Source organism: Apostichopus japonicus, chromosome 17 (assembly GCF_037975245.1).
Source record: "Apostichopus japonicus isolate 1M-3 chromosome 17, ASM3797524v1, whole genome shotgun sequence".
NCBI lineage: Eukaryota > Metazoa > Echinodermata > Holothuroidea > Aspidochirotida > Stichopodidae > Apostichopus > Apostichopus japonicus.
Window position 1 is genome coordinate 20,985,820 of NC_092577.1, and position 18,389 is coordinate 21,004,208.

At 40.2% G+C, this 18,389-nt stretch overlaps 2 protein-coding genes and 1 long non-coding RNA gene across 3 annotated transcripts; 1 reads left to right on the plus strand and 2 right to left on the minus strand.

Annotated features, from left to right (window-relative positions):
• Positions 1–1,655: 1,655 nt before the first annotated feature.
• Positions 1,656–3,810, minus strand: LOC139954784 (uncharacterized). The gene has a single exon (XM_071954716.1). It carries the CDS (start codon positions 3,714–3,716, stop codon positions 1,659–1,661), a length of 2,058 nt encoding a protein of 685 aa, XP_071810817.1. The 5' UTR covers positions 3,717–3,810; the 3' UTR covers positions 1,656–1,658.
• On the minus strand, positions 3,785–5,555 carry LOC139954785 (uncharacterized). Its single transcript, XM_071954717.1, has one exon. The coding sequence runs from the start codon at positions 4,679–4,681 to the stop codon at positions 3,785–3,787; it is 897 nt and encodes a 298-aa protein (XP_071810818.1). The 5' UTR covers positions 4,682–5,555.
• Positions 5,556–7,670: 2,115 nt separating this feature from the next.
• Positions 7,671–17,976, plus strand: LOC139984907 (uncharacterized). Its single transcript, XR_011799227.1, has 5 exons — positions 7,671–8,888; positions 9,555–9,599; positions 13,069–13,406; positions 15,161–15,430; positions 15,749–17,976. It is a non-coding gene; the product is annotated as an uncharacterized lncRNA (long non-coding RNA).
• The last annotated feature ends 413 nt before the right edge of the window (positions 17,977–18,389 follow it).

Consider the following 18,389-nt stretch of genomic DNA (forward strand, 5'->3'; position numbering starts at 1 on the left):
AAAGAAAGCTAAACTACTTCTTATAACCTATATCCTTAGAAATAAAACGTAGAACTTTATACAATTTTTATAATCTTATAAAACTTGTGATACTGCAGGCTCCTCATTTATAGGTACCCCAATGAAAAGAAAATGTGATAGATATTAATTTTGTTTTTTTTGGGGGGGGGGGGTTATAGAAAAATACCAAACAAGCTGTTAATTCATAATGATGCTTCATTCTAACAATGCTCTGAAAAGCTGCCTGAACACCAGTACAATCTCTGAATGGCTATTACTAAAATGAAGGCCTAATATTTTTTTAAATGCACTATAAGGCAAACAAACTTAGCCTGGCCCTTGCTCGGAAAAGCTGCCTGAACACCAGTGCAATGCTTACCTGGCTATTACTACGAGGCCTAATAGAAACAATTAAATAAAAATACACTGTAAGGCATTCAAAACAAACTTAGCCTGGCCCTTGCTCGGAAAAGCTGCCTGAACACTAATACAATGACTACCTTAGAGTTATAACTGCCGAATAAAAACTAAAGGCCTTATTCTATATAGTTTTAGGATATCAGATAAGTATGCTTTGAAAGAAGTGAGCAGTCTATATTAAAGATGGAATCAGGAATTAGACATGCATTTACCTTGAAATTCAGGAAGAGAATGGCACATGCAGATTACATGTAAAATGGAATTTGCAATATCATTTTTTGTATTACAAGACACAGAACCCAATTCAGTGAACTTCATATTTTCTGTAGCAATTTGGTTCTCATAAGTTACTGAAAATTGTATGAAAACATCTTTTGCATTTGAGTAGCATTTTGCCCATATTCAATAGCACTTTTCTATGTGATACTGGATCAATTATTGCTTGAATGGGCTGCAGGATAAATTTAAATAGGAGTCGTTATAAATGAAATGTCACAAAAATGAGTCCATCTTTAATACAGATATGACATGAATGGATGTATGAGATGACATGGTAGGAAAAGACTGCATTGTGGTGGTTGTGCTGGCAATATGGATGGCTTCTGACGGAGGTAGAGGAAATTTGAAAGAATTTAGCCCAAACTTCTGATAATATCAATGGCTGCACCTCGAAGGTTCCTATAATATCGTTTTGTGCCTAAGTCATTCAAATGGACACCATCAAATCTAATAACATCAGGGTTGGAAGCAATCCCTTTTCGGCCACCTTGGCTCCATGAAAATATTCTGTCGTCACTACAACAGATAGCCTCGAATGAGGAGTTCAATTCTTCTACCCTATCATTGTAGTCCGGGACACATTTTGGAATAATTTGCCTATGGATAGTTTGCATTACACAAACCATTTTCACATTGTAGTGACGCATTAAAAACCGACAAAATTAAAAAATTCTTTGAGCCAGTACTTTTGGGACGATGGCCGGATCACACAAATCATTGGATCCTATGTCTAAAATGATGGCATCCGGATGCAGCCCCTCACCACTTTTTTAGCTGCCCCCCACATCCTTGGCAGTTTCAGACCACCTACACCATGGATATTGATTTTTGTATCCCCTTGTAAACCCAATTTTTCTTTGAATCCCAATTTTTTGGCTGAAACTGCCTCCCCTAGCCTCCTTACAAAGAGTGTCCCCATATCTGGATGGTTGTTGGTGCCAAGAGAAAAAACAAGGTGACTATATGAAACGAACTTCATGCTTCAGGTAGTCTTGAAGCAACGCACATTCAAACACTTCATCTTCACCCTCATCCTCAGGGTCCTCGCTCACATAAGTAATTTCGAACAAGGTATCATTGCCTTCATCCTTAGAAAAACTAACAATGACACCTTCACACCAGACCTCTTCGTCATCTACCAACCACAAATGCAAAATTTTCTTATTTAAAATCTCACCTGGGAAAAGTATAAGAACCTGTAAATCTCCAGCCTGAATGTCCTCCTCAATCTCCTTCGCTTTGTATGAGTACACTCGAGGGAACCCATCGTATCGAACGAAGTACTTGGCACCTTTCGCGCCCACAACTGTACCTTTGTACCAGTCCACTTTCCCCTCTTCCTCGGTGTGGTGTTCAATCCGTTTGCCAACAAGCTCCTCAGGCAATTTGATGTTACTGCCTGAAGTCAATCGCGCTTTCTTTGCTGGTGGGGGTTGTAATCTGCTTTTGAAGGCTTCCACAGCATCAACCGGAGCCAAACCAATAGCCCTGTTTTGAAAACTGGTTGATGCTGCTTCTAATTCTTCGTTGTCACAGACAATTACCCCAAGCAGAGAGATCTTCAACTGCTCAACTGTTTTTGGCTTTCCGCCAGCTGACACGTTTAGAACACCACCTTCGTTCCGGGCACCAAGTACAAACCTTCGATACTTCAGCTGTGTCTGCAGATACTTAGACTTACCTTTTACCGATTTCAGTTCGCTGAGTCTCTGGTCAAGCTCGCTCGCGGACTCCGCTAAACCACCAACAGACTTGATTTCCTTTCCCAGGAGAAGCTTTCTGGCACGATCTTGGTCTGCCTTCTTCAAGATTGCTGCCTTCTTACCAAGCTCTTTCTGTTCTCTTGCAGCTTTGATGGTGGCTAGTCGGTCCGCGTATGCTTTCTTTTGTTGGGCCTTGGACTTCTGTGCTAGCTTCAAGAACAATGAACGTTGCGAATCTTCCAGGGAAGCAGACCATTCTGATGTTTTGTTCCTCTTGTACATGATCATGTCTTCCAGCGCTATGCACGAGGCACTTGGTTTTTCCCTCATGAGGCGATCTAGCATACCAAAGTCGCGTTCCACTGTAGTGTTTGTTGTTGGCACACTCTGCATTTCTCTGTGCTGGTCAGCAGACACCCTGGAATACTTGCCACCTTTCAAATGGTCAGATAGCATTCTCTCACTGAGCATTTTGAAAGATGAACAGAGCATTTTCAGCAGCTGTTTGACCATTCCGTCGAGCTCACAGGGCTTCATCAGGCTGTCGTACACAGAGTTCTTCTTCAGAGGAACATCAGAGTAGAGGATGTCGCTGCCAGTTAGTAAGTCTGTGGAGTCTTTGCTCCATTTCGCGAGGCACTCAAGAAGCCTGTCGTAACGTTCGTTCATCGCTAGCACGTGCTTTTCTTTCTCCATTGCCCGCCAGAGTGGTCCAGTGATGACTTTGTCGATAATACCCAAAGATTTGACACCAGCTATGTACTGCGGAACTTCAAGATCCGCAGCAACAGCCAGCATCAATTTGTTCTCTGACTTGTGCCTATTGAAGAAAACCAAGAGATGCTTATACAAGTGATACACACCAGCTCCATTGTGAAATAGGATATTAAACCTATTTCCTTTAAAAGGGGCTAATGGGACGTCATTGACACCAAACTCTGCAGATAGAAAGGCCCTAAACTGTGCTGCTTTGCCACTCTTCTCACAACCACGGTCCTGAACGCCTTTGCACACAGTGCGAACAAGCCGTTCAGTCCCACCTTCATCCTTCCCCGCAAAGCCGGTCACAGCTAGGGCACCTACTTTCTCCTCACCAAAAATCATCTGCTCCCAAGCCTTCATTGTTGACGATGCTTGTTCAGCAAGACCAACAACAAAGTGCATGCCACAGAAAAACTCATTGAGTTCTTTGGCTTTCCCTCTCTGTGTCAATGACAAACTGTCCCAGTCACCCCTTACGGCTGGCAGAAACTTCCCTCTGAAATCAGCAAGAAGTTCATTGAACTTTTTCTGGACGGAGTGTCTATCACTCATGACATTCTTGATTTTTGTCAAGAAACAACCCAAGTCGAGCTTTACCTTGTCCTGCCCACCAAGATCGACTAGATCTTGTACAATCTCTTCCAATACTCTTCCAATAAAGTTGTGACAGCTGTACCATCAGCTGTCTCTCGCACTCCAAGAGTGAATACCTTACCTTCACCAAAACTGACATCGTAGGACCCATAATGATGGCCAAACTTAGTCGAGCCATCACTGTGTAGAGTGAGATTGTCATCTTCCAGAACTGCATCGCAGAACTGAAGTTGGGCCATGGCCCTTGCCTCAAAAACCATTTCCTTGGCAAAGGTGGCCTTAGGCAATCTCTCTACATCAAGGCCTACAATGCCCTTCAGCACTGTGCGCACAATGTCTTCACAATTATTGCTTCCAACATTCAGGCACATCAAGTGCTGGTAAACACTCCTAATACTATCCCTGTACTTACCTTTCACTATAGTACTTACCTTGCCGCATTCTTTGTCGAGGATATCGTCTAAACGCTCCTGTAGCTGCTCCATCTGTTCTTCTCTGTAGTTGAGTCGTTCACTCACATCCTCGAACTTTTGTTGGCTGGTAGAGGCGGCGGCTTTTTTCTTGTAATACCTTACCTGTTTCTTGGCTCGCTGCAATTGGTAACTCTTTTCCACGATGGTGCTGGTGTGCTTCTTGCTCTGTTGTTTCAACTCCACGTCCTTGCCTTTCAGCTGCTGCTTCAGTCGTACTATCTTCTCTGTCTTCCGTTGTTCCCGTCTCGCGATGTTGTTAGAGCTTCCTTTGTCCAGTTGAGTCCTCCGTGTCTGGCTATCCTTTGCGATACGACGTTCGATGGCGACATCCCTTTCCAGCTGCTTCACTCTTTCCTGTAGTAGCTCACGCTCAGCAAGAACCTCTTCCAGTACACTACTCTGCGATGAGGTTTTCTCTTTCAGGTCTTCAAAGTCCCTCTGAAGCTGCATGTGATGTTGTTGCAGTCTTGTGAGCTGTTCTACGACAGTGGGAGTGAATTCGACGGTGGGAGTAAATTCGACGATGGGAGCAGATTCGACGGTGGGAGCTGATTCGCTATCCGGCTTAAAGATAAGACTTTAGAGACACTTGGCGCAAGAAATTACACAACTTACCTTTGCTTTTCAGCTTTGACAAAGCACGTCTTGTTTTTACAACTTGCAACACTTTGGAATGAACAGATCTTTCTTTACAATTTAAAACACTTGAATCAAAAAAATTGCTTACAACTTTAATGAAAGATCTTACTTGATTAGCACATTTACACATTCCTACCATATTCCACAATTCAAACACTACACCATTTGAAAGTCGAGTGCTAGGCAGTCTGACATTTAACACTGAGTCAGACTCAGAGCTAGGCCTAGGCCCTTCCTCAGCGTGATCTGACAGAGCTGCTTTCACACTCTCAAAAGATATACCTACCTCTTCACAAAAACCTACGTTTGCCATCGTTCGGTTATAAATTACTTACCCTTTCCGAACAATGTCACTGGTAGCTCTTGAAATGTAGTTTGCGATGAATTTTCTTCGAAATTGTTTTGCGTGAGTACAGTTACTTCCGAACGTAGCATTTAGCAGTAAACAATGTGTATACGTAATTAGCGTGCAATTCCAACACACTACCGCGTACCTAGCAACAGCACATAAAATTGCGCGAAATTTCCGGCTGGTCGCGAGGGTAGCCATTTTCGTATATCTATCAGGTAGCTGCTGTGAGTCATAGCCAATCTGCTACAAGCCAGACTTAGAGGCGGGGCTTAATCATCAAAAACGGACCTTTCTACTAAAAGTAGGGGCGGCAGCTCAGTGTTGTTTTAAGAAAGAAAATCATTTAAGTATCAAATAAAGCAATAAAATAGCATATATGGCTAGTTAAATTGTTATTATTACCCTTCTATAAGCAACAAATGAAAGTTTCATATGTTTAAAAAATATATATAACATAGGACCCTATTTTGGCCAATACCACTTTTGAAAGACAATTCCATTCTCTTTCAAATGACGTATAGATGTTGGGGGTGGGATTTAGTCTTTGCCTGCCGCCGATTGAACGAAGAAAAAATGGCAACCCGGAAGTTGTGACCAAAATTCATATCGCTGTATACAACTCTACAAGCTGGTCACAGTGTGGGGCAAATATTCATTCACGAATTTCCCAAAGATTTCGAGGCCGTTTGCAAAGATACTTTTATTTGACGTTGGGTAAATGTGTTCTTATGATTTTAAAACCAAAAATATAACATTTAATGGTAAGTTCGACAAATAATGATTTTTTTTAAAAACTAATTCCCAGCGGGCGCTGGGCGGTACAGTTACGCGAATCCGGAAAAAATACGCTTGTGCGTGCGGCAGCGCTACCGTTAGATAATTTTTTGTCAGCTTTGCAGAGATTCAGTATGTCGACAAGATCACTTTGATGAATAAGAAAGTTTATGAAAGTTTTCTTTATGACTAGTAACATTTAGCATTTACAGTAAGAGGAAATCAATACATCCATTAAGTCTTTATTGGATAATGCATGCTCCTCCCATTTTTTATCCAGCTGCATATGACAACTGAAATGAGTTGTCATTCCAGATTTGTACTCAGGTGCCAATGACTCAAACTTATCTCTGATTTAATTGCATGGTCTGGTTTGGACTGAAACTTGTACTGGACTTGGACTAGCTAGAATCAGACTTGAATTCTGATCTACTGGACTCTACTACAACACTGACAGTACATAATGAGCATTATTTAGGTGCATAAATAACAAGATTATTATTATTTTTTTTGGGGGGGGGGGGGCTTTGCAATATGCACTTATAAAAGACTAACTCTCATGGCTGAGAAACTTGGGTATTCCCATTCCTTTCCCAGAACAAAAAAAGAAGATTCAGTTGATAGCCAACATGGATCTTACCTTGCTGTTTGCTTTCACTACAATACGTTTTAGTGATCACTTACAACACCGATACATGACTCCTCACACACTTCTTGAATTGGAAAGTTATGTATAGTGTACTGAGGTTCCTTCATATACAATTTACAAATGTTGTACTTTTGGTCTAGTCTACACACACTAACTCTCAACTGGCACATAGTGGTACTGTGCTTTATACGTGACCCGTCATACGGGATACAGAACGTCACGGCCAAACGGCACTACCAAACCATCCCATTCTTACAAACCAAACTCCCAGCCACCCACTGAAACATTCCAAAAAACACAAAAGGACGACCAGCACGCAGCGAAACAAAACAGCCTTTCCCAGCACACCACCGTCCAAAAAAGGCAGCCCCAGATAAACGGCGAATGTCAGACTTCACCGCCTCCTGGACTGCCTGCCAACTGGCAGATTTCGCCCTAAAAACATCACATCTATTCCTCGAAATATTTTTTTTTTACAACAGAACAAACAAAAATAATACGCTGCAACACAGCAACAGAGGATCTAATCCATATAAAACAAAGCCCTGTCCTACCGACCAAGAACGGTCTCCCGTTAAACGGTCGGTCCAGGACTGAAACGACTCCCACAAGTTCAAAAGGTTGGAATGCCAAAAAACATGGGCAGTACTTTCTAAGCTGTCACAGCCGGTCCTCGGGCACAGTCCATCACCCACTCGCCAGTGATACCTTTTCAGATTGGTCACCAAGGCACCGTGTGCAATTCTCCACGCAAGATCACGGAGCCTGCAACCATTCAGCCTTGAATGCACCGAACGCCATACTTCGACAGGATGACGTCCCTGTACAAAAATTGCATTCAAGGCCCTATCCCGCAAGGAACTGAGAACATCAGCATATTGAATGCATTTCACTTTGGCACCCCCTGGCACAACGAATGGGGCAAGTCTGGAGTCCCTTTTACGAAAATTTTCTGCAAATTGATAAGTTGTCGAGATGGTAATGTGACAAAATTCAGAAAATTGACGTTTTCACGAGATAACGGATCTCGTCAATGCATCAATTTTCTGCAAATTGACGAGTTGCACACTTACTGCTAGCGACTGTTTATAATATAGCGGAGTTGAACAAAATGTCGGTCACCGATTGTGTGGAAGTTCTAGTTATTTATGGAAAACATGGCCGGAAGCATCTCTACCCAGGGGGGAAAAGTACTAGAATATAATGCGAAAAGTGAGGGAGGTGTAAGTACGGAAGACGTAACATTCTATAAGTACAGCCTTATTTCGTTAATCGTGTAGTCGTTATCCTAGAAGTTCTGTGTTCGTCAGTTGAACAAGGAAGCAGGCTACAGTACAGGCCTAGGCTAGGCCTAGCGCGAGAAGTCCTTGAATTGTAGAAGTAAAGTAGACCCGGCTATGGTTATGTTAAAGCACGACGTAGATATGCTACATTGAAACTAGTAGTAGCTGTATCCATTCTATTTAACCTAGTAGTAGTAGGTCTTAAGTTAATCCATCATGAAATCGCTCGTGTTTTGAAGATGTTCCTCATTATTATATACTATTGTTTCTATTAGGACCAGAATTTTTAATATCCCTGGGAGGTAAATTGTGCTTCGTCAAATTTGGATGAGCCTACAGTAGCTGCCTGTGTGTACTTATTATATATAGGCGAAGCCTTCATTGAGTGGAAGCCTATAATAATCCTTTCATATAAAACTCTTATAACTTAGACCTCAAGGTAAGTGGAAGATTTTGCAATTTGAACCACATTCAGTCGAAGAACCCTTTTGTGGATATACTGTAAACAATATCTCAAGAAGGAAAGCTGTGAGAGATCATATGATATGTATGCAGGTGTATCACACTGAATAAAAAAGGCTATACTGTAGGTCTTAGTGTCTATTGGTCAGCAACTTTCATTGTGAAGTTATTGTTTGTCACATCTCAATAAGTCTTGCTGTATTACTTGCTAAGCATCTCCTGCCTATAGGATACAGAATATGAAATATATGTAAGATTCATCTTGTTACATTGTCAAAACCACAATGCAATATTTGATTCGGGTCTATTTTAACTCAATTTTAGCTTTCTTCGTATGCATTATATTTCAAACACTTGTCTTTTACTTCTATATTATTGCAACTTTATAGTGATATAGAAGTAGAAGAGCCCATCTTTCTCAAATATTTTGACACCGACTGGGAGCAGTGGGTGGATCTCACTTCAACCTTTGCTCTAGAGAGGAAGCTGAAAATTTAAGTACGTGAGTATACACACTTATATTAATTTCTGAAATCAAAAGAACTATTTTTTTTTCAAAATCAATCAATTAATCTTAATAATATTGCTGTAAAAAAGTTTCCAATTAACTACTGCATCTGGTACAGTACAGACAAAGTATCATGATGTAAATATATTATGTTGCAGTAATATGTCAGTGTTAGATATGACCTGAAAATGTGCCATCCGCATTATGACATGTCACATATTGAACCTATAAGCAGCTATATACAGTGTTTTTGTCACCACACTTCACCTGTAAATACAGATGATCAGTCCTTACCTTGTGCTATGATCTCAAGATACAGTAACAGTCTCATTCGAGTCATAATTTGCTCAAGTCATACTTTCAAACTAATGTATGCTAACGAAGTCAGCTCACTGTATGCAATTCTAGAAATCTTTCGTCGAGGTATATCATTATATGAAACCAAAATTATTAGTAGTTACTGCTAAAAGCCATACATTTATAGTATTGATTTTGCCTTTTGAATTTTATTTTCTAACATATATTACAAAAGTAATTAAATGAACTGTTAGTACTGACCTGCATTGTATGTTATATAATATCTTGTAACGTAGATCTTAGGCAATACATTCAGTACATACAATTTTCAATTTCTTTATGGTCTATATATTGCACAGTACAAGAGGATGACCAGCCCGGAACTTCAGACAAGGACTCTCCAGGTTAAGTTTCCCTTTTTCCTTCTTCAATTCAAGAACAAAATATGTAACTTCTTTACTTGTGATGTTTGAACAGCTGTTTCCAAATTAACTAGACAACCATCTTTGTGTGTTTTCGTCTTAGGAACCACTTCAGGTCCTAATTTTAATACAGATTCCCTAGCAGGGTTATGTGTATGTGTGTGTTATTCCAATGGAAACAAAATATTATGTTGCAATACTTCAATGTGTAAATTTAGAATGATTGAGAGGCCCTTTACTACAAAATGTGTTCTTCATATAAGACCATGCATTCATTGTGACATCATGATTGGCACAGCATAACCATGCATAAATTTGCAGTAATTCGCCTTAAATACTTGCACTGTATAAGCGTTTGTCTTACTTCGCCTGCCTGCTGTTCATTGTTGAATTGCATTTAATAACCGATAGAAGCGAAGAAGTCCATCACCTATAGAGTACACAAACAACCTCTGATGACGAATCGAGCTGCAAAACATACTGTGCTTTTTACGTGCAAAGAAACGGACACGGACCAAAGGTCAACAAAACCAAAAACAATCCGTCTGTTTAACAAGCACCAAAAACCCAACTGAAAACCCACAAACAGAAATCTCTCACTAACCCACAAATGTATAAAATATAGCGTTTAACGTGACCGTGAAAAGGACACGGACCCAAAGGCCAACAGAACCAAAACAATAAAGCTCCACAAACCAGCCCCAAAAAGCCAACCCCAAACCCATATTATGTAAGGACCACACAAACCCCCCACCCCACACATAACAACTAACTAACTCCAAAACTCATCCGGGGTACGCCGTCCCGATAGCAGACGACAGGCTTGCGCATTACCTGCGAAATTTTCCCAATACGGGTCTTTTCAAGCCCCTAACAGTATTCCCCCTTTTCTTACGAGGGAGCAGAGTTCTTAACTCCTCGTCAACCTTGGTCGAGTGGACCTCCGTCAGGAACAGGAGGTCCACTAGCGACCATCGTGTCCGGTATAGCGGAAGCGGCTGCGGGTAGGGTGGAAGGGCCACTCGAGTCAATGAGATCAGTGGCCTGTTTTGTCTCATCAAACCAATCGGAGGACTCCTTAGCCACAACTAATAAGGCTGTAGTGCAGTCCTCCATTGGCGAGTCAGAATCTGGGCCACTTAATGTCTCTTGGGCCGGTTGACTCGGGGCCCGACTAGTATCACCGATAGCGGGCGTAGCTACCGGTGAACCAGTACAAGCGGCATCCTGCGCCGCGTGCCACTCCGCTAGTACCATCTCCGCCGTTTTGTCCTGCTCTGCCTCAGTGGGCAGGCTGGCAGTCTCGGCAAGTTCGATCAGGGGAGAGGTCGGACACGAAAGGGGGAACAAAGCCTCCATCGGGGCGCTAGTGTCGGACACTGGGGCGATGACAGGAGCATCATGTGGTACGGTGTCAGAGGCCGGGACAGGGACCGCTTCAACCACGCCCGTAGCCACTCTCGCGGCGTATGAGCGGTCTGGGCATAAACGGGCGAGATGGCCCGTTTTCCCACACGAGTTGCAAACGATATCCCCTTTACACTCGGCCAGGGTATGCCCAACCTGTAAACAGCGGCTACACCGCTTGTTCGGGCACAACCTGGCCTCATGCCCTTCCAGCCCACACCTCCAACAAGTGCGAGGCTGGCCCGGGTATGCAACGTGGGCCCTGTGCCCATTAGCCCACAAGGTAGAGGGGATATCGGACTTGAGTTCAACTCTAACTCGTCTAGTCCCGGTCTTGACACCCATACATTCAAGGAATTCCGGCTCCTCGTAGCCGGTCACTTTCCCGAAACGCCCCAGTGTCCGCACAACAACCTGTTCAGACATGTCCAGAGGGAGATGGAGGACTGTCACCCACACCGAACTGTCATACGGTGTGACCTTCAGTCCCTCAACTCCCTCCAACACATGGACGCCTCGGACGCGGGCAGCCTCCGAGGTAAACCGTACATCAAAACAATTCATACCCCAGAGAGGTTTACGCTGAAGCGCGTCAACCTCTCCAGGGACCTTTAAACCAACAGAACGCAAAACTGAAAAAACTTGTACGGGGACGACCTTAGCCTCCCCCGAAAAACTCAACAATACGATTTTGCTGTCACGGCGAGCCGCCATGACAGCTAGGGGTGTGGCAAAGCCACGCACCTATACACAAACCAAAACGAAACAAACTCAAAACACACAAACTACACTAAAACAAACTGTAAACTAATGAAGGGCCAACGTAAAAACACAATAAAGCTGTGGTCAACGAAAGGTGGAGAGCAGCCGAAAACACGTCCGCACTCCACGAGAACTGAACTGAACCTCTGTAAAACATACTGTACAGTAGCTGTAATTATTGCCTGCTACAAAGAGGACTGACCAATGGACCTGGTTTCAGTTACATGTTTCATGGTGAAGAGACCATGTTAAAACATAATGCAAGGGCATAACATGGTCTTCAAACCATAAAGTTGTTTTGTTATTAATCTTTTTGTATAGTTTCCATCCACTTTGCATCTTGAGATAAATTTGATATGATGGTCATAACCATCATTATGCATATCTTGGTATGTCTTTAATTTCATCGGATACTTAATATTCTTACTTCTTCTAGGATCAGGTGCAAAACAAAAACTGGTAGAGGTTATGTAAAATTTGAAGGGTGCACTAAAAAAAAACAGACAATCTGTGAATTGTACATGATGATTGAGTCAATCTTTTTAATTTTGCTTAAACTTTTGCCCATAGAACAAGCAATGGCAAGTAAACCTGTATGTTGTAGTCCGTTTGCCATAATTGAGATGGCTTACATTGCTTAGTATTTATGCATCCCTTAAATGTTTATTGTTCAGTCCCTGTTAGTACTAATAGACATGGCTAGATAACCACTTGCTTATTCCTCTGAAGTGCTTTGCTATTTGAAATGCCTCTTTGAAGAGGATTTGCTTGGAACTGTATACTGCAGTGTGAATGTAGCATTGATCATGTAGGCAGATATGATCAATGATGTATAGCTAAAGACCAAAATATGAGAATTAGCTTCACTTTCAAGCATGTTGTTTCTTCAAATGTTTTCTTCAGAAGCTTCGTCTGTCTATCATCATGACTTATTAAAGCAACATTGACATAAGAAAGAGGAATATTGTTAATCTGTTTGAACATGTGGTTAAAAATGCTGACAGGGCAAAAATTAAGCTATTTATATAAGTGGGCTACATTCTAAGGCTCTCTGGAATTAATCCCTGCAGGTATCACATTTAATCTTCCTACAGTAATATAAAAAGGTAAAAATAACCTGCCAAGATGACATTCAAGAAAACTGCATTTGAAAAGTTCTTTTCACTTCGATCAGTCATATAAAAAGGATGAACTTCCCCTTTTGAGTCATTTAACTTCCAAGTTCCTTCATGTGCGCAAGTATTTATATCTGATTGAATCCTTGCAATTTTGTTTCTTTTAGGGGCAGGACCAAGAAAGGAAGAAAAAACCAACTGTCAAAGTACAACTTGGCTGGCATAATTTCAAGTTCCAAAACAAAGCATATTCACAAGTCGAACGGAGGTGGCGGAGTTATTATGTTGTGGGTGCCAAGACTAACAACTTACCAGGCATTACAAGAAATTGCAATTAAATTTTTTTCCTGCTGGCAAAAGCGGCCACCTTGGCTACAGAGATTCATAGGATTTTTATCTAGGCAACAGCCGCTGCGAATCTTATGATGTCCCCTCATTCTCTGTGGAGGGTATTTTCCAAGAAGGAGGTAGCAGAGCGAGGATTTATCTTTATTCAAGGCTAAAGGTGAGACTTATCGCAAATGGGCTCAATTGGATCAAACTATAACATCTTCCATAACAGGAACAGTCATTAATAATTCACTCATAGCTAATTTCAGTTCATTTACAAAGTAAATGAAAAACAATGGCCTTCATGTTTCCTTCACTGCCCACAGGCTGCAGTATTTCATTTCTTATGTTTTATACTTACAAACACTATATCAGACCCGCCTAAATGGATTTACTTGGGTTATATTCTCTTTGTCTTTACAATTGTCTTTCAAGTTCTTAAAATACAGGCTCTTTGCTATTCATTCACTATAAAATGTGTTGACACTACTAGTGTGTGAGACTTAGGATAAATTTAAATTGTACATATGTATATCCTGAGGATAAGGTATTTATTGCCAGTGATGCGGTAGAGTGGATTTCTTGACAGTTAGGCTATATTGCTGTCATTTAGAATTAGGGATTAGTTACATGTAAGCTTTATCAAGCCATAAAAAACAATTGTTGTCAGCGTTAATCCGTGACATTCCTCTAGTTTGCTTTTAAGTCACCTTTGCCGGGTACAAAATTGAACAATTTCAAATATAAATATCTCAACAATGGCATGTAGTAATTCAATACAAAGTTTATAAGCTTGCTTAAGCATCTACGCCATCTTTAACATATGAAAGATATATTGAACTCTGGAGCTTTTTATTAAGAGTACATATTTCTATTAACTAAAGTACAAGAATTTGACGTGCATAGGGCTCCAGAGTATTTGAAATCCCTCTACCTTTAAAACAAAGCAAGTGTTGCACATTTTATCATTTTTTTAATGCCTATAAATTAGTTACCAGTGTCATGATTTTTATTTTGATGTAAAGATAAACCTACATGTGTTTTATGTATGTACGGTGTATGTATTAGTTAATGTGTGTGTTTTTAATGCTAAGCATACTACGACAATATCTCACAATGAGTAACTTTGGTAGGCCCCATACCGTGGATGACCCATATTGGGTGGATGAACAAGATTCTTTATAATTGATGTAAAATGTCATCTGAGGGTCACTGTAAGACTAAAACTGAAAACCTTGTAATACATTATCTCCAGACAGCAAACATGAATATTTTAGATATGTCATGTGTAGATGGGTCTTATTGAGAAGATGAACCCTGTATGTTTTTGTGTAGGTCAAAGGTCACCTCAGGTTAAATTATGAACACTTTGTAAAGAAGATATCTTAAAATAGGAAACAAGGATGATTTCGATATGTGGTATATAGCTGTGCCATATTAAATAGATGAACTGTTGTGTTTTTGGTGGAGGTCAAAGTCATATCGGGAGAGGAAAATCTGAACACAGTATTAAAACAATATCTCAAGATAGAAAGCATTGATACTATTTATATCTCATGTTTTGATGGATGTCACCTGAGAAATCTCTGAAAACTGAAAACCACATGATTGTGATATTTAGCTAGAAAGCATGGACACAATTAGTTCATTCAGTACTTATTACAGGTGTGTGGATGCATTATGTTGAACGTAAAGGGGTAAAGGCTATTGTTTTGATTTGGCGACGGTCTGTAAAGACACAATACAATATGACCTATTTTTGTCTTGTCTTTTGTACACGTTTAGGAGCCATTTCTGATGAACATAAAGTCAAAGTCTTTCCATAAGAAGTCATTGAAAACTCCTTGAAATACAGTTTTAGATTTTGGTAGAAGTTACTGGTTGTACATGTAGCTATACCTTTTCTTTTGTTGTCTTTTTCTTATAAAGACCATGAGGGCAGTGGACGAGTCTGAGACATCCAGTCATGATGATCCAGATTTGATAAACCCATTTGCAGAGACTGCAGGGACATTTCCAAGCTCTATGGGTATGCAGCAGGTTTCCGAAACTGTAGAACATTCTTCAACATTGCCACAACATTTGTTACCTACAACCAAAGAAACCAGTCAGCCCTCTACTTCTGCCTCATCTAATAGTATTCCATTACCAGACAACATTGACTTCAGTCTGCAACTCCAATCACCTGGAACACCAAATGTAAGTTACTTTAGTCATTTGATTTATCGTTTGACAGGATATCAACAGTTGACTCCAGTTTTCTTGACATTGACTCACTTTGCGTACAGGATAAATGTAGTAACTATATACCACCTATGTCAGGAATTAAGTCCAAGTTAGAAGAGAACAGTTAAAACTCTGCATAGCAACAATTGGCTGATAAAAGTCAATTTGAAGTTAATGTAATCACCTGAAATTGTAGATATAAGTTATAATAATGTATTGAGGTTATTTGTCATACATTGATTGACAAAGAAAAACACAAAATATCATGTCATATGAATTGTCTATTTGCAGGTGACATTCAAACCATGTGGAATATGTGCAGACAGAGAAAGGGATGCTTTCTTCATACCATGTGGGCACTCTTTGTGTACACCTTGTGCTTTATCCTTACAGGATGGCAATGATGGATGTCCACATTGTTAATGTTCAGTTGACAAAGTAGGAAAGCTTTTTGATTAGATGAAACCTCTATTCTGAAGGTTCAATCACAAGTTGGGTATTACTTTCCTTGCCATTACAAGCTATACTTTACTGAACATCACCCTTTAAAGTCGAAAACAAAAGTTTTTCATGTAGCTAGAAAGATAACCTTTAGGATTGCATGGAGACATTAACGTTATGATTATATTGTGATCACTGTTTCTTAAGTTTTGTGCTTGTTTTGGTTTCTTCAGCTATGTTAAAAAGCTTCTGCATTCAGTGTATATGTTCTGTTCATGTCTAATAATTTTTAAATATAAAAAAAATGTGAGAGAAAGTAAGGGGACAAATAAATGAACTTATTCACTCTGTCTGATGGGTTTGCCTTTTGAGCATGTGTGGTGGTAATGTGTTAAATTCATTGTACCTTTGGAAATGATATATCAAGTGAAATCAAGCACATTCTTCAGTAGAGTATCTCATATGACTTTTCAAGTACCCTAGGGGCAATATGAAAAGTTTACACAGGACATATGTATGAGACTTTACTGTATAATCCCCCGCCCCTTCCTATGCGGCTTCACCAACGTGGGGACCTGGCTACGGCTAGGGCTTAACAGGTGGATACACTTTGGAATGTAAGATAATCCCTCATTTTAATTACAGATTGGACTGAATCTGTGTTGACATGCTGATGTTTTTATATGATCTGGTGTTGTACTGTTGATGGTTAAAAATGAACCAACAAAAGGAGAAACATAATCTTCCCTTAGATAAGCCATTGTGTTAGAACGAGGAAGAATGTGTACGGAAATTCTTTCTTGTTATGAGATGAATTCCCAGCTGTAGATTTGGCATGCTGCCCTATGTTAAAGGAAGGGTGATTTTATGGGTTGTGGGAATATTCTCTTCCAGACATATTTTTGTTACTTTTGTAACTAAAGATGATATATATCATTTGAAAATTAAGAGATTGTATTATTTAATTGATCAGTTTTCCTTGTACCCGTTGAATGATTGTAAAGGTGTTAAACAGGATATATGATGATGTAACACAATATTTACTTTGAGGTTACCCAATTTGCAAGTTGATGAACTCCATTATAAAACTTTACATTTGTTAATACTTTGCCTGCTCTCGTATTACCCTCTTTGACAGTTGCATTAGTTGTTGGACTTCACTTTAAACCTCATATCAGATAGTATGATAATACTATATTCACGTTCAGTCTGCTCTTAAGCAGTTTATCAGTTGCTGAACTTTGCTTTGAACTTGTCTTGAACTCTGTCTTGAAATTTTACCTGGAGGAAGAATATTTAAAGATACTTTACTAGTTTTAGAAAGTTTCAGTAAATATTGATATGATTATACAGTGATCATTTGTATAAATTTAAATTTCTGTTATGAGAAATTATGATATGAAATTAGTAACTATCGGTACTATCAAGGAACTATAACACAAATCTGATTGGAAATAGATTTTGATATTTTACAAGCTTTCAGTTTTGTTGTCTTTTCTAATAGTCTGAAGCCATAAGTGGGGATTCAACTGTTAAGAGTGGCACACAGGGAGCTGTCTGTACGGAACTAATATTTATTTAGTCAGCACAGGCAAAAGTGTGAGATAATTGTAAACCATGATATCCTATCGATCATACTATACACCTCGTACTTGTAAATAAAATATATACGAACTGATTATTCGCAGGGCAGCCCGGCGAATAACGTACACAGACACACCTTATTCGCAGGGTTGTGACGATTTTTAAAATAGGTTTCATTAGGTTTTGCTATTGATACCAGCCAGTTTAGGGGCCTTCAAAAAGCCAACCCTGTTGGGCCAAAATACTCTTAGCCACTTCATAAGCTAATTTTTGGAACCCCAGCAGTTCAATTTTATTTGCTTATTTTAAGGAAACTTATCTTGGGATTACCCAAAAGCCGACATTGCCTGAAAGCCAATATGGTCAAGGTTGTGACACTCCCCCCCCCCCTGGTTCAGTCTTAAGGCAATCCCAAAGGCAAATAAATTCCTAAAATATAGGGGCTCCCAATTAAGACTCTGAAGAAGATAGCTGGTGCCCAAAAGCATATTCGAATAGCCCCAAAAGTTACTGAGCCCGTTAACCCAGTCTAAGGCTGCCCTATATATGAATAAGGTGTATGTGTCTGGCTATTCGCAAGCTAGTCTTGCAAGTAAGATGCTTGTGTCTGGCTGTTCGCAGGGCAGCCCTGCAAATAGGGTGTCTGTGTCCGGCTGTTCGCAGCGCTGCCCATGGAATAAGATACTTGTGTCCGGTTATTCGCAGGGCTGCCCTGTGAATACCGTGTATGTGTGTGGCTATTCGCAGGGCTGCCCTGCGAATAAGCCCCACCAAAAATATAAGGTCAGCATATATCAATATGTGAATTTATCTAGTTAAAAATGTGTGCAAATAATGTGCATTTCCTAGCAATGCATAATATTAAATGCATCTATGCCGATTAAGCCAATGTCCGTAATCAAGGGCG